At 37.5% G+C, this 23,613-nt stretch overlaps 1 protein-coding gene across 1 annotated transcript in view; it reads right to left on the bottom strand.

Annotated features, from left to right (window-relative positions):
* Window positions 1-3,547: 3,547 nt before the first annotated feature.
* GCC2 (GRIP and coiled-coil domain containing 2) overlaps window positions 3,548-23,613 on the bottom strand; it is a 28,610-nt gene continuing 8,544 nt past the window's right edge. Inside the window, exons 7-23 of the mRNA XM_009883109.1 lie at window positions 22,905-22,974; window positions 22,117-22,217; window positions 21,938-22,036; window positions 19,596-19,715; window positions 17,994-18,158; window positions 17,506-17,610; window positions 16,753-16,915; window positions 16,113-16,213; window positions 15,912-15,989; window positions 14,904-15,041; window positions 12,777-12,898; window positions 10,811-10,987; window positions 8,605-8,822; window positions 6,974-7,168; window positions 6,014-6,153; window positions 4,746-4,947; window positions 3,548-3,625 (exon numbers count right to left, since the gene is read on the bottom strand). Of these exons, the coding sequence (XP_009881411.1) occupies window positions 3,555-3,625; window positions 4,746-4,947; window positions 6,014-6,153; window positions 6,974-7,168; window positions 8,605-8,822; window positions 10,811-10,987; window positions 12,777-12,898; window positions 14,904-15,041; window positions 15,912-15,989; window positions 16,113-16,213; window positions 16,753-16,915; window positions 17,506-17,610; window positions 17,994-18,158; window positions 19,596-19,715; window positions 21,938-22,036; window positions 22,117-22,217; window positions 22,905-22,974 (2,265 nt within the window). The 3' untranslated portion in view covers window positions 3,548-3,554. The remainder of the gene's footprint in view (window positions 3,626-4,745; window positions 4,948-6,013; window positions 6,154-6,973; window positions 7,169-8,604; window positions 8,823-10,810; window positions 10,988-12,776; window positions 12,899-14,903; window positions 15,042-15,911; window positions 15,990-16,112; window positions 16,214-16,752; window positions 16,916-17,505; window positions 17,611-17,993; window positions 18,159-19,595; window positions 19,716-21,937; window positions 22,037-22,116; window positions 22,218-22,904; window positions 22,975-23,613) is intronic.

The following is a 23,613-nucleotide window of genomic DNA, read 5'->3' on the forward strand; positions in this document are numbered from 1 at the left end:
CTAAGGGAGATATTTTCACAGTACCAGTAAGAGCAGAACTATCAGGTAGTTGAGGAATCAGGTGCACCAGGTGAAGCCAAGACATAAGCCAAATGAAGCACAGGTGGTTAAGCTGCCTTCAAAGCCACTTCGTACAAACTAAGGAGAGTTTTTAAATATTCTTCCACAATTCCAGGATATATTGTCTGTTATCAAAGTAAAATATGGAGAGCGATAGCCAAATGAAGATTTAAATTTAGAAAATAATCTAACAATGTATTCTCTCAATTATGCTTTGGGGAAGGAGGGTCCTGAAAGAAAAAAAAGCAACTCTACTCTCCCATGTATCACTTCCAACATGGGCACCCTTTGGCTATGCTGAACCCCAAATCCAGCTGGCCACATAGGCACTACAGCCCAACTTCTGGTCTTCCTGTCTTTCAACTGGAGCACGTTTCACTTGCACAGATGAGCTTCCCTTCTGGGTAAAGGGAACACGAAAGGCGTATAACTCGTTTTTAAGTCAGCATAGGTATTTTAAAGATTCGGCCACAGTGCACATGCAGGCCTGGGAACTGTGACTCACTCCCATTTTTGATTTTTAATTAATATATACTCTGCATAGTGACAGTAGAGTCTCTTTCTTATTATGCCCTCCTGAGGCTTGGGCTGAAGGCAGGCTGATAGAAGAGTAAAATTTGGTCCTAAGCTTGTAAACTCTTTGGGCAGGGGTTACAATTTCTGGGAAACATCCTAAGAAATATGGCACTGTAAAGAAAACAAACAAACAAAAGAACCAGAAAGCAAAGTCAGCACAGTGCTCTTCCAAAAAAGAACACCACAGTTCATCAAGCAGCAGCAGTACTAGTTAAAACTTTAAATTGCTTTTTGAAAGCAAATCACAGCTACAATGCTGTACATTACAAATGCAAATATATGACATATAAAAAGTTTTCTATGCAAAATAACCCTGCTTCTAGTCCACATTCTTCTATGCCATTTACTGCAAGTGTATATTAAACTTTGATATATTTGCTTACAGACAGTTTATTGCCACAAAGGTAAGTTCTGGCAATCTTAGCAACAGAACACAATTTAGTAGCAGTTATTAAAATATTTTTTACATTAATTAATATCTTAATCTTCCATTGTAAAAAAAAAAAAGGAATGCAAGTTGTCCACTACATTCATAAGTACAATACTTGAGTTTTACTAAAAACAGTGAGCATGCAACTCAGACTTGAAAGATGTCAATAAGAAACTAGTATTTAACAGAGCCAGTCATATATGTTACTTGCATACATTCATTCACAGTTTACAATGTTAAATAACCTACAGTTCTGAAATATGTGCATTTTAAATGGAACTTGTCACGACTCTTTAGCAAGAGCTGAGCAGACATCGTGCAGAAGAGACTAAATCAGGTCAGCTGAAAACTGAGTTTGAACTAAGTAAGACAAAGTCGTACCCTTCCACTCATGTGCTTCCATTGTTAAAATCACAGCAGCAGAATGACTTGCACTTCTTTTTATGCATGTTTCAAATCTCTCTTGTTGCTGTGTTTTGGCATTCTTTTGAGTGACATTAACCAAATCCAACTGTGAATAAGGAGTTAGAATTCAACACCCGAGATCTGGAGCAAACCATGAATGCTGAAGATATGGTAATGGTTTCAAAAGCAAATGCAAGAAAGCCTAAACATAGCCTCATGTTTACTGTCTACATTTCCAAGCTACAGATGCCTAAAAAGACTCATCCCCACACTATTATTTATTGGTTCTGTGATCTGAAAGTCCACAGAGAATGTTTTCACTCGTAGCACAAACCATAACAATTCCAGTTAAAACACATATTGAAGGGGGGAAGGGAAGGGGAAGAAACCCCAAAACAAACGAACAAAAAAAAAGGTGCTGAAGACTGTGGAAAGGAATTAAAGTACTTAAATAAAGCCTGTTGGCTTTGTTGATTGTGTACTGAAATATATACAAGAAGCAAAAAATTAAACGAAAAGCAGTTACTAAACGGTTTATTCTCAATGTGTGCTGCCTTTCTGCTGTTCTTATGTGCAGATTAATCTCAGCCCCGAATAAGGCGATATTAAAGGAGTAAGCATCACTTCCTCAGGGCCTCAACTAAGACAGGAAAGGAATAATAGTATTTTGTATTGGTATGTATGCCAGGGAATGATTCTCTGTAAAACAGCACAAAGAGCATGAAAATTGGAGTCAAAGACATGGAAAAACTCTGGTTGAAAGGTAAGCAGAGTTGAAAAACGTGTATGCATTTTAATAACTTACAAATAAATTAAGATGGTGAAAGGCAGCATGGACTGTAATGGGGAGAAGACGACTGAAATTAAAAAAAAAAAAGAGAGGTGCTGTATTGATAATAGAAGTAGTAATTCTATGTCAGAGATTTTTATTTTTAAAGAAAACCAAACATTCTGTTGAATAACCTGGAACAGAGATTATGTCATCTGTGCAAAAGATTTGTGCAAATGATGTGTGCAAACACAGAGAAACGAGAGAGGGGTATAACATCTTCAACCATTAGAACATTTAAAAGATGCATTGATTGGCCAAAGCTCTTTCCTTTTCTCTCAGAAGTTACTGTTAGGAGTCTGATCTATGGACTCAGATTCTTCCTTTAGTGTCCTCAATATGACTCAGTCAGTATGAGTAGTCTTTTCAACTAAGTACAGACATCACTACAGTAATGAAACATTTCTTCCTGGTCTCAAACACAAACTTCCAACCTCAGAGTAAAAAGCCATAGCTTAAGTCCTTCCTCCCAAAGCTTCAGCTCACTTATGACCCCTGATTCTTGGAGTACTATCCCAAGACTTCCATAGATGCCATTAATCTCTACTACAGTACCATGCCCCAGATATGCCAAGCATTCTATTTCATATAGTTGTAGGCACTCTTTACATTTTGTGGACTGTTCCCTTCATATTTTCAATCCAGCTTTTGCAAAAACAAAAAAAAAACCACCCCAAAAAACCCACACAACAACAAATAACCCCAAACCAAAAAAACCCAAGAATAAAAATTGAGTCAAGTCAAAGCAGAAAATGCCATTTCTGTTTCTTAGTGATCTTACATTTTGTAAGCATCACCAGAGAGAAAATAACTCCATTTTAATTACTTCAACACTAACCATATAGATTAGTGAGCTGACAAAAATGTGAAAGAAACTGTAAAAGTCTAAAGTCTAGTTATTCCAGTTACATATTAGATCAAGTTTTTAAATCAGTATCAAAAGAGCCATCACATGTTTGTCCAATTCTGTTTCCAAGCAATTTGCAATTAATTTGTCACTTCTTATTATACTTCTGATCACCAGCTTTAACATTTACAAGAGGAATAGTTCACTGCTGTCAGAGCATAATATAGGACAGTCTCTCAGAGCTACCGAGGGCTTCTTTTTTAGAAGAGCCTAAAAAGCTGGAAATAACACACAGAAATAAAAACCTGTAGTTCAATGCTACAACACCAACAGATTATTCTTCTACATTAAGATTTTGTTTTTTTGCAACTGTGGAATGTATTTAAAGATTCAGCATTTTCACTGTCTCATCGAAGTCCAGACCAGCTGTGGAGGTATGAGGCCCACCCAGAGGGCCCTGAGGTACTCTCTTCCTCACCTGAAGGAGAAAGAAAAACATACTTTAAACTAAGTTCATTATGTTAGACATTGCATCATTTGGTTACATGACCTCGTTTCCCCCACTAACCTCTGTCCTTTTTAAATGTTGTTCTCATAAACTTGTTGAGGAGGTAACATTCAGTATTTACTCTTGGGTTGCCAGAGATGCGTGCATGGATTTTATCACCCAGTCCGCTTTACTTTGGGTACTTAAGGATGTTTTAAAGAGGCTGTTTATCACTTTTCCCCAGAAAAATCCAATCAGTGTTCATTGGAGTGCCAGAACAGCAGCAAAATGCTTAATTTACTTCTCATCTTTCCAAATGCAAAGCCTATCATGGAATGCAGTACTTTGCCACTTCCCTCATTCATCTTGTTCACAACTTTTAAGTGCTTATACATATACACAGTACTTACTATTTATATTACTTTTAAAATAAACTATAGGTCAGTTGCTAATGAAGTACGAGCACCTGGAGGTTGTTGTTGAGAAGTGACAAAAACTGTTTCTAAGGGGACAAACGCTCAAACAGAACATTTGAAGCGGAGCCAGGACATTATTATAGAGTTCGCTCTTGGGTAATTTCTTGCAAAGATTTAACTCTTTTTCTTTCCTTCCCTAGTTCCTTTATTTCTTAAACAAAAATCATATTTTCTTGAAGAGATTTTGGAAGTTAATATAGTGAAACTAATATTAGATCCGCAGTACTGCATTGAGAGGACCACTTTAATTATCTTTTTAGAACATCTGCCAATAAAGTAGTAATTTATAGTAGCCTCTATTTTAAGGTCACTTTGACAGAAATCTTTAACTCTACTCACAACATGAGCACAATAAATTTTTACAACTTACTATTGTCTTCCTAAAACGTGTATGTTTCAGAAGAAATTATATTTTGCCTTATTTTTGTTTATATTTTTGGGTATTTGTTCTGTTTTCTGAAAACTGAATAGTAACTTCCCAACAGAGCAAAACGGTGTTAGTGCTAGCTCACTGGCATTATGCTGCTAAGCTTTGTTTTTCCTCAAAGGTCTACAAAAAAAGAAAGCACAGAACTTCAGTTGCCTTTATTTCCGCTTTTCCTTTTTTTTGTGACAATGTTTTGAACACCACCTACCTTGGGCGATTGCAACTAGCTTCCCCTTCTCTTCAGGGCTGAGCTGTAACATGGTGTCTATTACTGGGAGCAGCCTTTCTTTCTCGCTTCCCGATTTTAGAAATATGAACTGCAATAGAACATTCTTCAAGTATTCTAGATTAGCCACAGACTTTTCTCTCTCTTGATTTCTTTCCAATCTTCTTATTTCACTCTTAAGAAGCTGCAGGTGAAGGAAAAAATATGCAATATTGTTTGCTTCATATAATGAGCAATTGGACAAAGGTTTTTTGAAGAGCTAAAAAATGAATTATGCAGCTTGCTTCAAAAAGAACTATGTGTGCATAGCAACATATTCTGGACAAAAATCCAGTGAAACTTGAACACTGATAATGTTGTCCAGAAATAGTCTCTTATTGATCAAAAATAACCTTTTTTGATAAAATCTGTGCAGTAGTTATAATGATATACAGTACTAACTATTCAATGTCAGTGATAAAGAGTTGAACAGTTAAATAAGCGATGTGGATCAAAGATTTGACAATATCATCATTCATTAAGAAACGTTTTATAAAAGAAAGCTTAACATGTTCAGAGAATATGCTAACTTCAAAAATGCTTTCAGAAAATTCAGGGAATTACAATCAAATCAAACCAAACTCCTTAAGTACGTGTATCTCTAAACACATATCTTGAGAGCTAAAAGGGGTTACAGGAAGAGAAACCAGACAAATAAGCGGTGGATCAAAGATTTGACAATATCATTCATTAAGAAACGTTTTATAAAAGAAAGCTTAACATGTTCAGAGAATATGCTAACTTCAAAAATGCTTTCAGAAAATTCAGGGAATTACAATCAAATCAAACCAAACTCCTTAAGTACGTGTATCTCTAAACACATATCTTGAGAGCTAAAAGGGGTTACAGGAAGAGAAACCAGACAATGCTTCCCTTGGCATTTACTGCTTTTATTTACGTGAACACAATAAAGGCACTTTAGTAAACATTAAACTTCCACACTCTTGAGGTTTTCTTTCATAGCAGCTTTTACCCCCCCCCCCGGCCTTGCCTCCAGGTAGGAACCACATGGAAAAAACCCAAAAGCCTGAAATAAACTCAGGAAGCGCTAATTAGTTCTGTGGAATAAAAGCCCTTCCAAAATGAGGTTCTGCATCACCAAATTTTTATAGACTAGGATTATCTGAAACATATTAAGTGTTAAATATTAGGTCTAAGAAACAGGCCATAGAAATTAGAGCTGTCCCCATATTTCCTGCCTGTCTGCTAACCTTTATTTGTTCCATTAGGATTGCATTGGTTGCTTCTGATTCACGAAGTAATTCATTCAAGTGATCAGCACTCTTTGCGGTTGTGTTTAGTTTCTGAATCAGTTCATCCTTGGTGAGTTCTGTTTGCCACTGGGATGGTTCTGCAATTAATTGGAAAAGAAAACTGAAAGAAGGAAAAAGCACTTGCCTCTACTTTATACTAACCTAACATTAGGACTTGATTAATGTAGTTTCTTAGAAACAAAATCGATGCAAAGTCAGACTGCAAAATTAACAGGCATCACTGCTGCTGCATGCTTGTTTTGTGATCTACTTTTGTATATATAAGTATATTAGAACAGGATTGGCAAATCAGTTCTAAGTATGTCACGATGCATGGTTTTAATTTACCCCTTGTTTCCTACCCATAGATGGGCATTTTCAACAGTTCTCCACAAAGGATTCAGTAGACTTTTAAAACATGATTAGAAGCTACCATATATTTTTCTACTTTTTTGGGGGGACTGTTAGAACATTGTTCTTCATGCTGGCTTTCATTTTCCTAGAAAAAAACCTATGAATAAATTCCTGTTCTAATAAGCCACGTGAAGACAAACAGCCATTTTATCCTTTCATTAACAAGAGCTGAATCAGCACTTAATTGTTTCTACTAGAGACGAGTCCATAATACAAGAAGTCCTGCGACTATTCACTGTCTTGCTCATCCAGTCTTTTCCCTTTAGAAAGTCACAAATATGATATCTTTAAATCACTAAAACCTGTAGCAATGTTTTATTGTTAGTCCTTACTCAAGGACAAAACTTCTACAGAAATTCAGAATAGTGTAAATTCAGTGGCACTTCAGTAGACTTGTGTCTTGCAACTAAAAGCATGAAAACACAATGTTCTCAGAATTCTGAGGGCACAAACTTCTGCAACTTACATCGGCAAGTGCTTCAAAAAGCCACATGTTCTACCTACCAAGTTTTGCTTCTGGGGAGTTCAGAAGTTGTTCCAAGGAGGGTACATAGGTGCTGGCTGAAGAGACAGACTCTGTGTCTGTTGTTTCCATACCTTCTCCCTCTTCCCTAGCTATAGTGTGCACGTCGAGAACAGGAAGGTCAGTGTTTCGCCGTTCTCTTAAGTTCTTCGTTGCTGGATTTGAAACAGCTGAACCTGAAAGATACTTACTGATGTTTGTCATCAGAACGAAATTGGTAGGGCTATTTCATAGGTGTGACTGTCTCAGATTGGAGAGCAGTACATAAAACACTCATCAAAAAGCAGGGGGAGAAAGGGTGAAGAAAAGGGGGAAAGCCAGATACACACATAATATTTATAACAGCAAATAGAGCCTTTCACCTCCAAGTGACCATTCCAATCAAATCCTGTTTCTAAATCCAAACTTGATTGGCAATTTTTATTTCAGTGACTATGAAACCTTCATACAACTCTCCCTGAAGACGTGCTGTAGCTATGACAAGAGTGTCAAATGTTTTTAATGCAAAACAGAATTAGCTTTTCTTTCAACCAGTTTTGTGGGAAGTGTAAATTGTTCTGTTTTAATACTGTGTGCACTGTCCTGCTGTTTCAGAAACATATGGAAAGAGTAACTTCTTAACCTGTTACTGCTGTTTGGCAAACATCCAACTACATTCTAATTAGTAACTTTACAGATATAAAAATAGCGCTTGAGCTTGAACACAGTAAAATCTTAAATTAGAAGAGCAATCAAATAGCAAGTATACCAACAACAAACATCATTAAAACAGCTTTCAGTACACTTTTCTTTAGCTTTATCCCTGATACTGAAGGCAGACATTCAGTATGATCCAAAATCTAAGACAAACTAATAGGAAGAGCACTGAATATTTACAAAGTATTTCCCTCCATCTGTCCACCAATGCAGGCACTGCAGAAGAGGTAACATTGATACAGATTCTAGAACATAACAGAATAGTTTCAGCTGGAAGGGACCTATAGTGATCATCTGGTCCTACCACCTGACCACTTCAGGGCTGACCAAAAAGTTAAAAGCATATTATTAAGGGCATTGTCCAAATGCCTGTTAAACTGGCCGGCACGAGGCATCCATTGCCCCTTTAGGAAGCCAGTTACAATGTTTGACCACCCTCTTGGTAAAGAAATGCTTCCTAACGTCCAGTCTAAACCTCCCCTGGTGCAGCTTTGAGCCATTCCCACATGTCCTCTCACTGGGTACCAGGGAGAAGAGCTCAGCACCTCCCTCTCCACCTCCCCTCCTCAGGAAGCTGTGGAGAGCCATGAGGTTGCCCCTCAGCCTCCTTTCCTCCAAACTAGACAAACTCAGAGTCCTTAGCTGCTCCTCACAGGACATGCCTTCCAGCCTTTTCACCAGCTTTGTTGCCCTCCTCTGGACGCATTCAAGTACTTTAAGGTTCTAAAGGGACAGTAATAACAATGACATGTTTCTTACTTGGTATCAGTGGATTGATGCAACATGCTGCAAATGCTCCAGAAAAAGTTTCTGGTGTATTACAGAACCACGCACCATAAGCATGTTTTAGATTCAGACTCGGGTACACAAATTTGTATCTAACCCAAGAAAACCTGATGTTATGACTGAAAGTTACCTCTAGTGCTTGGTTCATTCCGGAGTTGGAAGAGCTGAGCTTCTACTCTCGACAGTTGCTGCTGAAGTGTCTCTACTGTCTTCCTGTGCTCTTCTTGCAGGTTCCTGACTTGATCTCTGAAATTGTTTCGGAGAGCTTCGTTCTGGGCTGTGAGCTGACTCAAAGTCTGGGCATGCTCTGTTTTTATGACCATGTTCTCAGATTGTATTGTGCAGAGCCTGAAAACAGAGTATATACAAAACAGAAACAAACAGCAAAACAGTCATTTTTACATTTCAAAATTTTTGAAGTTTAAAGTACTTTTCAATTTTCATGTGTGTCATTATCTTAGAATGACTGTGCAACTTTTTCCATTTAAATTCCTCTTTTTACAGGGAAAACCTAAGACTGAGAAAGTTACACTTCTTTCCTATCATAGGAATGCACTGTGCTATTATAAACTCTTGATTTTTATTTCAGAACACAAAATTCAGACATCTTTGGGAAAAAATGAAAGTATTAGAGACACTGGGGTCTAAACATTCTTAAACTCCAAAACTGCAGTGTGATTGTTTATACTGTCATACAGGACGTGTCACTTACCTTATACTCCACTTCCTTTAACATTATGTACCAAAATGTTATGCAGGACTTGTGAAAACATAAGTTTTCAAGAAGCTAAGTTTAATTTTTTTTTTTTAAGCTTCAGCTTCCAGTGCAAAAGAAGGTAGAAGAGTGTAGTTGCTAGCGAGAAAAATGTCAGTAACACATCAATTGTACTTGGTTTGGAGGTACTCCAGAAGCAAGACAGAACTGTCACAAGCAATTAAACAAGTGCATGTATGGAAAGACTAAGCATAGGACTTGGCCTTATAAGCACACAAACTTAAATATAGCCAGAGTAGCAAAGAACTAGTCTCTCTGGGTACAAAGGGAGCCTACTGTGATATGGGTTGTTTCCAGAAAAACGCAGAACACCACGATTTTTTTGATTACAATGAATCATCATGTGGCTATCAGGAATAGATAAAACAGTACAAAGATAGAGACAAGAAGTCAACAGTTCCTAATACTAAGCTGTAATTTCTAATGACTATTTCATGTGAACTTCTTTGTTCAAGACAAGAAAACACCCTTTGTGAAGAGCTCAAGTATTAGGTACTCGTGTTTTTTCAAGTGATACAGATGAAACAGACTGAATCTAAAAATATTGAGAATATATTGAAATATATTTGAAAACATTCTCATTATATTTTGAAAGAAATAGCAGATTAAGGTTGTGGCAAGCACAGACTTAAGAAAACCATACTTTCTGTAAGAAGGGCACTTGGTGGGTGCAGGACTGGATATTTTGTCATTGAAATTGTTTGCTCTGCATTTAACTACCGTATTTTTCTAATAGGAAACATCCATAGAGCATCCAGCCCTGGAGCCCCCCAACATAAGAAGAGCATGGAGCTGTCACAGTGAGTACAGAGGAGGGCCATGATGATCAGAGGGCTGGAGCACCTCTCCTATGAAGACAGTCTGAAAGAGTTGCAGTTGTTCAGCCTGGAGAAGAGAAGGCTCCTGGGGAGACTGTATAGCGGCCTCCCAGTACTCAAAGGGGGCCTACAGGAAAGATAGGGAGGGAGTATAGTGATAAGACAAAGGTTAATGGTTTCAAATTAAAAGAGGCAAGATTTACATTAGATATTAGGAAAGAATTCTTTACTCTGAAGGTGGCAAGACACTGGAACAGGCTGCCCAGGGAAGCTGTGGATGCCCCGTCCCTGGAGGTGTTCAAGGCCAGGCTGGATGGGGCTCTGAGCAACCTGGCCTATTGGAAGATGCCCCTGCCCAGGGCACGGGGGTTGGAACTAGATGATCTTTAAAGTCCCTTCCAACTCTAACCATTCTATGATAAAAATTCGGTTGAGCAGTCTAACACAAACATAGTGCTGAGTACTGGACTTAAAATAGTTAACATGCTTAAAAAAAAAATCTGATAGTTAACAGGTAGAAAACTTGGAGAAATCGCAAATTCCGTCATCAGCTACTATTTCGTTTTCGTTGCTGAAATTTCTGAAGACTGATGAAAAATAGCAAACAATCCTTCTGAAAATTCCTTTAACTTTCTGAAAAGTTGTGCCCTTTCTTTGGCAATACAGTTATAGGCCACTACAGGCCTAGCCCTTAAAGGTCACACAAAATAAAACATCTCCATCTATTCATCAGCAGACCATACTTTTCACGGAGTTCTGCCTCTTTTGCAACAGTCTCTTGCAGCATCTTATTGTGTCTTTCCAGCAGGGTGTCATGTTCAGCCTGCAATGCCTGGAGTTCAGATGCATTCGTCTGTGAATTATGCTGAGCATCTTGCAGCTTAACTTTAAGTTGATCTATCACCATTTCCAACTGTTCTCTACAACGGGGAGAAAAAAGAAACAAACAACATACATTTTAAAAGAATTATATTATTTCAGAACCTGTATTATATCTACAACATTTTGGATAGCTGATCTAAATTGCTTATTTATTAATTAAATCGATACAGCACCGTGACAAATCTCAGAATGTGACTGCAGCAGAAACGATTAGGAAAGTTCTAACTGTGTTTCAATATAGGTACAAATAGATTTATCACATCTCATCTGAACTGCTGGGAATGTAACTATTGGGATAGAAAGTGCGACTGCTACCACTTTCTACTTCAAGTTGGTTGGGAGGAACAAGCCAGAAGGAGAATATACGGGATACAGATGGGAGAAACAATTTCTTCTTAAAAGTGGTGGAAGTTCTTTTGTTTGTGTAGTAAATGCACATCAGTCCAGTGGGACTGAATATGGGAGACAAGTCTTTGGAGGAGATTTTGAGCAAATGACTAGAAAGCCACAACAATCCATAAAAACAGATAAACTTTGTTAGTCAGAAATAAATCAAAATCGGATATACCAAGAGGAAAAAATCTCACATTCTCCTTTTATGCTTTCTGTACTTATATACATCTTCAATATCTCATGAACTGTGTATTTCATTAACCTTAGAGTTGATACTTGTAAATCATTTCTTTGAAAACTACATCATCTGGTTATTGCTTTATTATTTGTCCACTTTGTTTCCAATGTGACCCTCTTTCACAAAAACCTAACAATGCCAGAACTTTTTAAAATTCTGCAAAAAGGAGAGACAAAGAAATGCAACTCTTGCAGTTTGCTTGCTTGAAAGAAAAGAAGGAGTAGATGTATTTAAAAAGCCCCAAAGATACCGTAAAACCAAAGTCCTCTAACAAAGCACAAGTCTCCCTCTGGTGGATTTTCAGCAGCAATTGCATGTACTCTTTTAAGATCTGTGTCAGCAATTACTTTTGACATCTTACACATAAATGCCGTCTGTCACCAAGGACAGCTATCAATAACTTATAAAAATAACTTACAGGAACTGATCTACTTTTAAAGTAGGTTCACACATTTTCTGAAGTGAATCTGAATTTACCTGGCTTACAACTACACTTAAATGATTTTCAGGAAAGCTTTGGCAGTGTAACTTCCCCCCCGCCCCCAAGTCTTTCCTCATATAACAGTTTAAGACAGCAGTATTTCATAAATCTGAATTAACTGGCAGCCAGTTAATTGCCAGACATCCTTGACTGTACACTAAACCATTCCTTCCTGAAAAAGTTCAAAGTGAGCTCAGCTGAACAGTATCAATCTGCTCTTTTCTTCTTAATTGGAAATGGTACTTTGCTGCAATACTTTCTATCAGAGAAAATGATGTGTCAAGTCCACACAAAAGATGCTGGCTAATTTCTGCTCATGAGAATCGTAAGAATCTTCCTAACACTTTACTTCTCCTTCTGACTGTAACAACGGCTAATGTACACAAAAATAAATGTTAAAAAAGGCAAATCAAGGAATTAGAAACTAACATAGTACCACTCTGGTACAACCTGATGATCTGTCTTCAGTTCAAATAGGCAGAGCCACAGTTAGACTACAGATCAAATAATGTTTATAGAAATAGAGCTGTGTTTGTTTTTTTTTTTTTTAAAGCCAAAGTAACTGGGGAAGCAAACTGCCTCCCTTCTGATATTTTCCTTATTGAAGCAAAGAGTTAAATAGCATAACTCCCTTGTTGGTCAGAAATTAGCAAGGCAAACACGATAGCTCAAGTATCAGTAGTTTTCTGTATGCATATACAAATTTTAGTTTTACCTTTCTTGTTTGGCTCCCTCAGATTCAGTGTGAGAAGCAGATTTATTCTTTTGCTGTTTTAGAACATTATGAACACGGACTTTGTAGCTCTCGAATTCAGAAGTAACAGATGCTTGTTCAGCCTATAAGATAAAAAAACCATTAATAAGCTATGCTATTAACTGCTGCTCCCTTATTTCTCTAAAATGAAATGCATCTTACATTGACAAAAGAAATTATGAACCACCTGTTGCATTTGATTATTTTAAGTGGATAACTAAAATACTGACTACCATAACAGATCATGTTTCTTTAGACTTTAATTGAATATCATAAAAAGTGAAACTTGAGAGACACTGATCTTCAACATATCAGTATTATAGAAAAGAACGAACACTTGCAAATTCAAAAATTGCATTCAGCAGAGATTCACAACCAAGGGGTTCTATCAAACAGGTTTAAATGAAAGCAGAAGTAAAGGATAAAAAGGGATAATTCTGTTTTCCTTTTGTACTACCCAGGTGAAAAAAATCTAGTATGCCTTAAAGTTATGCATAATTTTGAGGATTTAAGTCAGTCTTGTAATGGTAATACACAGTACAAGATATAATACTCTAGTTGATTGTAAGGTTGTTTGGTCTCCTCTTCTAAATTCAGCGGCTAAATAAGTTTCTGTGTACATACAGAAAATTACCTCACAACATAGTAGCTTCATCCTTGACTGTACACTATACAGCAAGAATTAATCCCATCCTTCAAGTACTCGTGTTGTATAGTCCTCTAAGAAAATGCAGGTGTAGGTTTTCATTCTTGGATCTTAGGAGAAACTCATGGATTCATTAGTCATCCTTGAGATGACTAAAATGTTCTCATCTCCAAGAGGAGGAGTTTCGAAAGTTTCTCTTCAGCTGAACTGGTAAGTGAAATTTCACAGTGCTGACCCTGGTTAGCCACTGCTCCAGCTTTTCTGGAGTCTGTAAGATTGTGGGCATCTTCTTTAAGTTAATCCTCTTTTCTTCCTGTCCAACTACATGAGTTAGACTAATCATAAGTCTTCAGGTACACAGCCTTAAATGTCAGCATGACTTCTGCCTTCTAACCTAGTATCTGCTTTGGTGTCCACCTTTCCTTTAGACAGAATCTTCCTTTGTTAATAGCCTTGTATTAATACCTATTTTATAGATGTAGAGCACCTAAAGAGGAACGCTAAACTTCCAACAGCTTCAAGCCATGCCATCGTGGAAGATCTACACCCTTACTCGTTTCGCAACATCAAGGAGCAAGCCACCATGGATAGGTACTGTAAGTCCCCAGTTATGAAGAATGCGTTTGTAAAACCATGATCCATATCTACCAGTACAACTCAGGCAAGCCTCCTCTGGCAGCAACCACAAAGTTTGTCCATTTCAGTTCACCATTTTAAAATGCAGTTTTTTGAGAGGCTGCGTTCAACTGTTACTTTTCTGCAGGATGCACACCTATCATACAAAAGGGGCCATAGTGTGGAGCAGTAATCTCCACAAAGGTAGTTTGAACATAACAGTCCTACTATATTCTGAATGTCTGTCTCCAATGCAAACACTAGACTCCAGGAACACCTAACACTGTCATATGGACAGAAACACAGAAACAATAAAAACCTCAGCAATAGTGTCAGTTTCACGTGCAGCTCAGCTGCCAATTAAGAAACTGTTCATATAGCAGCATATTAAAAGGTATTTGCAAATATATTTTTCACAGGTTTTTTTTTGTGGTATCTGTGTTAACTGGTTTTGTATGGAGCAAATTATATTCCTTTTCTGTTTGTTCTTCCCTCCTTTTCTTTAAAGGCTTCTTTTTCCATGCCCTCAGTGTATACGTGCTGATCATCTTAAATGAACTCTGACTCCCCACTACACAAGGTTTTCCCTACTGGAAATATAAGAGTGCAGTCCAGACATTCCACCACGAGTGATACAAGAAAACGAAGACAGTCTCTGGCTTGTCCTCTATATAACTCAAATACATTAAGCACTGGGATAATTCCCAATTTGTGACAGACAAAAACACAAGACAGAAAGATCCACAGAATATTTTTAGAACAGCAGACAGAGAGTGCAGTAAATCTTCCTTCTAAAGTCTCTGACATTAGTGGAAGAAGTAAAGTACCTGGGCTGCTCTGCACTCTTCTTGCAAGGTTGCAATTTTTTGCTGGTAGGTACTCAACGTACGCTGGTGTTGCTCTGAAGAAGTTCGCAGGTGTTCCTGAACTTTATGCTTTTCTGATGTTAGTACAGCCACTTGAATCTGAAAAAGTCAGTTGAAAACTTCACTACGACATAATTTTTTCTTCCCTCTCCAAGGCCATGTGTCACAGAGCACATAAGATTCTACTATAGTAATTCCTGCACAGAACTGGTAAATATAAAATTACAATCCAATAAAAAAATATACCTTGAGGGTAGTGGAGCACTGGAACAGGCTGCCCAGAGAGGTTGTGGAGTCTCCCACTCTGGAGACATTCAAAACCCGCCTGGACACTGTCCTGTGCAACGTGCTGTAGGTGACCCTGCTCTGGCAGGGGGGTTGGACTAGATGATCTCCAGAGGTCCCTTCCAACCCTAACCATTCTGTGATTCTATGGGTTACAATCTACTTAATTAAAAAAAAAGAAGTTTTTTATAGAGAGATTTGACGAGAAAGAAGTGGCAGCATTTAAGAAAGCCAGTCCCTCTCCCCTCCCCGCTACTTTTCTTTACATTCAGTTCCTATTCTGCCCAAATAACAAAGTTTATACAGATGGCCAACACTTGAGATTTCCAATTATGATGCTGCATTCTTCTGTTTTTAAACTGAGCAACTTCCATTTTTATAGAACTGTTCTAAAACATATCCCAGTTCCAAGCTTCAAATTACACAGTCCTCTTTTTTTTTTTTTTGTGGAAAGGGAAAGTAAAGAGGAGCAAGAAAGGGTAAAGCTGTTTAAACACCACCACAAGGGAAATTTTTGTGAAAGGCGCAAACAGACAAAACTCATTCAAGAAAAAGAACAAGTACCCAAACAATAAAAGTAACACCTTTTCATTCTTCACCCTATATTCCATCCACCCAGTACAAATCACATCCTTATTACTTAAATAAGAAACCTTATACTAACAAATAAGTGAAGTTTCTTGCCTTATAGGCTTCTACTTGTTGTTGACTGGCTTCCAGTTCCCCTTTTAATGATGCCTGCAACATTAGATGGTCATTTTCCTGCACGATAAAATTACCTGGTTATTAAAGAACCCCAAACCTCAGCAACTTAATAGTTCAGCTATCAGCTGATTTTTTTTTTTTTTTTTAATGGAATATACAACCATTGACATTGAGACTTACAGCTTGTTTTGAATCAGCCAGTTCTTTTTTGGTTTTCACCAGGAGTTGTTTTATCTTGGCATTTCTTTCCTCATCTTGTTGCACAGTTGACTGAAGTGACTCTAATGCAGAAAACAGCAGTTATACGCAAAAGAAACTTCCCTCCTCTATTTCCTTAAAAGTATTGGAAAATATCTAAGCAAATTCTGATAGACTTCTTAAGAGCTGCAAACAATTAGTTTAGTATCCAATTTCCAAGTATCACAAAGATCTTCTAATAAATCAAATTGTTTTAAGACTTACAGTTAATGATAAGAAAAAATGGAATGTTTAACCACATGCTAACTAAAAAGTTTTATGTATGTACTATGTCAGACCAAAAACTCCTGTCAGTCACTGACCTTCAGAACTTATGATTAACTTAATGAGGTAAGAATCACAGTTTATCGGGCAGACAATTTGGCTTTTATTTGCTGTATACAGGACAAAGTGACTGATGCCCTAGTAAAGTTTCCTTTATGGAAAAGTAATTTTGACTATGTAACTGTTTAGTACTCTTTGCAAACCTTACTCCTACTCATCAACTTGAGTTGTTTGTGAATTGTATTTTTTTATCATTACTAAGTATACCATAGAGTCTTGCAGTTTATATTTTACTCACTTATTTCTTCCTGCAGGGTCTCTTGCTTTTGTTTCTGAATTCCCGTCTCTTGCTCAAGATCTTCTATTCTACTGTCTTTATCAGTAATCTTCTGATTAAGTTCTTTTACTAGCCTTTCATAATCAGCTATTTCCATATCCATCAGTGTACTCTTTTGAGCATCCTGGAAGTTACACACAATCAAGTTACAGCTTACAATATGCCTTGGCTGCTAAGATTTTTTTTTAAATTATATTAAAAAACTATATTGCCCATCAAACAAAAACTTTATTACTACCCACATCCACAAGCAACACCCATTCATCAGCTTTCCATATCCACAGTAAATAACCTGCTTTCAAACAAGAACCATAAGCTTTGAAAAACCTGTTGCTAGTTTTAACAGTTTTACCAGCAGGTATTTTGCAGATATTAGTTTCTACCATTTTCGGTCCTTACAACAAGGGCAGCTTCCGAATAATGCACCATACAAGTACTTCAGACATATGAATTCTATTTCTTTTTCTACTTATGACAGGCCACATAACCCAAGCTAAACAAACTAACAAAAAATTAAAAAAAAAAACAAACCAAAAAAACAAAGTACACATCAGCTCTCCAAACACAAAACCAGGGGTAAAAACCCTCGAGTTTTCCCTTTTGCAAACCTTGGGTTTTAAAAATCCTCAGAACAGAAAGGGAGGCATTCAACACAGCAAGATGGGCCAAAATCTTTGGTAGTCCGTTAAGCACTAACATGAACAGTAGCTCTACCTTTCTGGCCAGCTCAAGTTCTTGCATAGTTTTCTGCAGATGTTTCTTTTCCTTCTGAAGTTGCATCTGAAGCTCCTCCATTTCTCGGACAGCACTGCTATGTTCCTGAAATTTAAATACTTCTCAATTATGCAGTCCAATTTCAAAATAGATGTCAGCATCTATTTACACTTAAACACACACACATACACTTAGGTTGTACAAAGATAAAAGATTCTTTCTTTTGAGGAAATCACCGGAAACCAAAGGAAAACACAGAAGATTATGAAGTGTTTTTCACATTCTGTAACAATCCCCCTATCTGTTCTAAGTGGCAGTCTTGCAAAGTTATTCAATGAATGGACCAAGTCTTCAAAAAGACAGAGTAGAGTATCAAGAAGAGACAGTATGGAGCTTGTTCTATAAAAACACAGTTTACAAGGTCTAACAGAAGTCACATCCACTGAAAATAATGCTTCAGCCTATGTGCCATCTTTACAGACTACTACCTTTGTTTTCTGTTCTTTTAGAAGCTTTTCAGCTTCTAGTTCTTTGTCAGCCTTCGCCTTGGCTCTTTGTATCTCCAGTATCTGAGCTTCCAGCAGCTTAGCATTATATTGCAGTGTTTCAACACGAGCCAGGAGGTCTTCATTAGCAGACTGTAACTGATCATGCTGAAAGGATCATAGTGGAAAGATAAAAACATAAGATGAATGTGACTTTGACAGATAATATATTGTCTATATTTAAAAAACAAACACCAACTTCTACCCAACTTCCTTACAAATAGCACTCCTACAGATGAGTCTTGACCACCTTAATTGTTTTGAACCAGATTAAGAAATAGGCTAAATTAAAGTCACTAGCACAATTTGATTTTGTTCAGAGTTCATTTGCCTAGCTTTCTGTAAGATGGCTAGAATTACAAGAAATCTGAAAAAAAAAAAAAATTCCCAACATTTATCCTTTCATCCCACAATAATAGGCAAGGTTCAAGCACTTATTGCCCCACTTCAAATACAGCTGCTGTATTTATAAATAAATGAATCACACTATTCATAGAAAAGATTTAACTGCAGCACCATCAAGCCTTCAATGAGATAATATCAGTACACAGTAAGAACTCCTCCTATCTCTGAACTATTTTGCAATGATTTTAACAGATTTAAATTTGACATCTTCAATGCTTTATCTCAGTCTCTATTATGCAGATTAAGGATAAAGTATAAGTGAAAGAATTACTTAAGTGAAAGAAGTGCCAATCACCTAAGCAGCGTTTTTATTTACAAAATACTTCATAATAAACATAAAAAATTCAGTGTCTGCATAATCACCAGAATATATGCTACTAATTGTCATTTCTTCCTATGCTTTTCACTACTAGCTTCCATTTATAAGGAAATGGTGACCTAGGTGGATTTTCAGTGTAATTATGTATGGGGCTTGGGAGTTTAAATCGTAAATCTCAAACCCATTTCAGTTAGCTTTGCAGAAGCGTCTCACAGCTGTTTAATTACCAACTTAAAAACTCTTCTGAATGCTACTACGGTACTCCACAATGCATCCTTAAAGTCTCCACTTTGAGAAGGATGCAAAACCCATAATTAATTACTGTGTTTAAACACTGTTGATTAAATAACAAAAACACATTTTGTGGAAGAAATAGAAGAAAAGAAATATAACACTTTTGAAGTACAGTAACTTTTAAGAACTGTAGGTGTGAAATCAGAGAAACAGAGCAAGTTTGATACTTTGGTTTTATTTCTGGTATATGCAAGACAATTTCACATCCAACCCAAGCCAGAGTTGGTCACCTGCCCTTCTCTATAAATTGACCTGGGGTAAATTAAACTATCTATTGAAAAAGCCAGACATTCTAGACATATTTACCTTTTTCACAGCCCAGATAAGGTATCAAGTGTTGAAAAAAAAACCCAACAAAAAACAACCACCAAAAAACCACAGCCACCTGAATTTCAAGCCATTATCCAAAGCACGTTTTGATTAGGAAACTATATATAGTATCAATCACATTAATAAAACTTACACTCAGTAAGTAAAATAATTTTTACTGTAATTATCAATAGATCAGACACACATACTGAACCAACCTGCTGGGACGCCACCTGTAGCTGTCTTGTGAGGTCATCTATCTGACGTTCAAGATTACTTGCTCTGCCTTTTTCAGAATCCAGCTGTTCTCCTTGCTTATCGTATTCCATCAAAAGATTCTTAACACATACAAACACAAAACCAACCTTTTTTTACAATATACATTGAATAAGCATATTCTATATCTCAGATGCTTACTTATCTTCTGAATATTTCAGCATATCAGTTGTCTTACTGCAACATCAGAAATATCAGAATGAAATTAAAGCTATTGTTCCATTACAGGCTCTGTGAGAAACCCTGAAAAAGGTTTCTAGAATATTCTAGAAATTCTAGAATAATTCAGGTTGCAATAGACTTCAAGTGGTCTACTTCCTGCTTAAAGCAGGGCCAGCAGTGAGATCAGACCAGGTTGCTCAGAGCTTTGTCCAGCCAGGTCTTTTCAAGGACCTGCCTCCAAGGACGGAGATGGCACTACACCTATGGGCAACCTGGTCCAAAGCTCGACTATCCTCATAGGGTAAAAAACCTTATCCATGTATCCAGTCGGAATCTTGAATTTCAGTCTAAGACTACTGTTTATCATCTTGCACCACCATTAATAACCTGACTGTATTTCCCTGATAACGTCTTTGTAGGTACCGGAAGGCTGCTATTAGGTCCCTTTGAAGTCTTCTCCAAGCTGAGTAATTTCTTAGCCTTGTACATCACATATTCCTGTCCCTTGATCATCCTGGTCACCCTCCACTGAAATTATTTCAGGTTACCAATGTCTTTCTTGTATTTGGGGGGAGAAAGAGGGACAAGACTGACTGCAATACTCCCAATGATGTCATAGAATTATAGAATCATTGCCAAAACCACCACTAAATCATGTCCCTCAGCACCACATCTACACATCTTTTAAATACCTCCAGGGATGGTGACTCAACCATTTCCCTGAACAGCCTGTTCCAATGCTTGACAACCCCTTCGGTGAAGAAGTCTTTCCTAATATCCAATCTAAACCTCCCCTGGTACAACTCGAGGCTGTTTCATCTCATCCTATTACTTGTTACTTGAGAAAAAGAGACCGACACCCACTTTGCTACAACCTCCTTTTCAGGTGGCTGTAGAGAGTGGTAAGGTCTCCCTTCAGCCTCCCCTTCCCCAGGCTAAACAATCCCAGTTCCCTCAGCTGCTCCTCATAGGACTTGTGCGCTAGACCCTTCACCTTCACGGGACTGCTGACCGAAGACAGATAACGACCTCCCTTGACCTACTTGCCGTACTCCTGTTCTCGCAACCCAGGATACTGCAGCCACCTTTGGTACCTGAACACAGTTTCCTCATTCGCCGTGTACTGCCTAATAAAACCCTGAAATTCTTTTCAGCAGCAACAGTCCCCAGCTTGTATTGAGTCCCTCTCTCCCACATGAAGAAATTTGCATCTGTCTTTGTTGAACTTCAAAAGGTTTCTGTCATTCCATTCCTCACACATGTCTAGATGCCTCTGAATGGAATCCCTGAGCTCGTGTCTATTGACTGGTTCCCAATTAGGAATAATTAGAGAACTTGATGAATGTGCACTCCATCATTTTCTCCAGGTCACTGTTAAAGTTAAACAGGACAGGTCCCAGCATAGACCCCTTTAGTACCCGATTCGTTATTGGCATCTAGTACAAGCCATTAATCTCTATCTGTGAGTCAAACCATGCAACTATTTTTTTTAAATTATTTTTTAGGTACCTATTCAGTTGTTTACCCATTTAGAATAACATCTCAGTGCAGATACAAGGGTACTGTGAGAGAGCATCAAAAGCCTTCCTAAAGTCAAGATAAGTCACATCCACTGTTCTCCTCCCATTCACAACTCCAATTGTTTTATCATAGCAGATGATCAGATTAATCAGACACAATTTACTCTTGGTGAATCAATGCCGAGTGTCCCCAGCCACCTGCTCCTGTTTTGTGTGCCCAGAGACGTGCTCCAAGAGGACTCGCTCCCAGGGAATTGCCAGCTTATGTCTTTATCACTTAAGGACTTTCTAACTGATCTACCACGTAACGTACTTTGAAAAATTCATAACAATGTTTTGTCTCAGCAACACATTGTTTGATACATAAAAGATTTAAAAATACCACCCAGTAGAAAGGAATCGCCTTATTTTCTTTTGACAGCAGCTGCACAGTTCCGTTACTAGAACCTGACATTTCTTGATTTGGGTACTCAACTGCACTGACACAGTTTCATTTGCCAAACATACTTGTGCAAGTAAATAGCAATATATATCCAGGCTAGGCTTTAAAAGGAAAGTATTTTCTGACTGTTAACCTTTTATAAATGTAGTACTATTCTTACCTTATAGCTTTCAGCTCCTTGAATGACATCTTTCATTGAAGCAGACAACTGATCTTTTTCTGATCGTACCAACTCCAATTCTTCCCTCAGCGTCTGCATCTTATTAAAAAGAAGTGCATGTCATTAAAATAGAAACCCACACGCAGAATATTATTTGTATTAAAAAGCAGTAAGGGTACCTCTTTTCGGCTGACATCTAATTCTTTCTTTGCTTTCACAGCAACCACCTTAATTTTATTTAGCTTCTCTCCTTTTTCTGCAGATTCTTTTTCCAGTCTTCCTAAAATAAATAAATTGGAAAGTGAAAAAATATGCCTCTCCTCTCCCCCAAGAAATGAAATGAAATTCAATTAGAACACAAATATCAGCATTACTTCAAAACAAAACAAAATATAAAGCAGGGGGAGACATTCAAATGTTTCATTCCGTTAAGCATTTGAATTTAATCTGAAGCTAAAACACCCAGCTGCACAGACAGCTTAGGGACAATATTTCCCTGTTTCACAGGCTTCCATCACAGTTAACGTTAAGAGCCATACTCCCGTCTACTTCTACATACAGTTGCTACAATTCAGAAGCATTTTCTTTCTAATGTGTTGGGATAACTACAAGGCAACAGTAGTTTCGGCAAAGTGTTGCTTTCCTCTCCTCTTGGCAGCCTTAGGGATTCTTATTGACACAATTATTTGCCATATTTAAAAAATAAAGATGAAATCCACTACACTGTTTATGGCCAAATGTACACAGGAAGAAAAAACTTTAAGAAATACCAAATGATAACTGACTTCAGATTGCTAACGATATTTTAAATCCCTACTGGAAGGAATATTGTAGGAAGTTGCATTGATATCTACTTCCCCACATTCCTTGGCTTGTAGGAAATACAGGACAATTACGCAGAGAAAGAAAAACTAACAAACAAAAAACCCCAAACAGTTTACATAAAAGAGGACAGTGGGAAAGATACCAATTTTTTCTTGAAGCTCTGCTACTGAAGACTGTTGGTCAGTTTTCTCAGTCACTGTCTCCATTAAATTCTGTATTATAAACAAAGATATAAGAAGTATTACAAAAATTTCTTTGTGATATCTGTTTTTCCCCTAACAAGCCACCAGAAGTTTCAGCTACAGCTGGACTGTGCCTATGCTCTTACTACCAAGAAAGTCTTTATGTGCAATTTCATATCAGTTTGGTAACTGAAAAGCATACTTATGTTGAAAGGAAAACATTCCAACCTTTAACAGCTGCTTTCCATCCTGTCCAAGGACAGAAAATGGGAGACCGTTAATTCTGCAGCTGTCAGTTTTACACAACCACCAATTCCCAGGACCTGAAGTCAGGAGTAGCTAATGCAGATCAAGGAGCAGTTTTGTTTGAGATGGAGCCACGGAAAGTTAGAGGTGAAAGATTATGAGGTCAGTTAGTCCATCTAGTTAAATGATCACTTTGAGAGGTATTGATAGGAAGAGAGGTTCAAGTACAGCAACTTTTGTCAAAATCGCATTATCATTGGGTTTGTTTCACCTTTTTTTTTTTTTTTTCCTAGGGGGAGGGAGGGGATTTTGAGGTGCTAGGAAACTCAGAAACACGTGCTTTCTAGAAGGGAAACTCACTTTCAGGCCAAGGAAAAAAAAAAAGAGAGAATTGAAAGTATTTTTTGAACCTTAATTCTGAAG

Source organism: Charadrius vociferus, unplaced genomic scaffold (assembly GCF_000708025.1).
Source record: "Charadrius vociferus isolate BGI_N301 unplaced genomic scaffold, ASM70802v2 scaffold92, whole genome shotgun sequence".
Lineage (NCBI taxonomy): Eukaryota > Metazoa > Chordata > Aves > Charadriiformes > Charadriidae > Charadrius > Charadrius vociferus.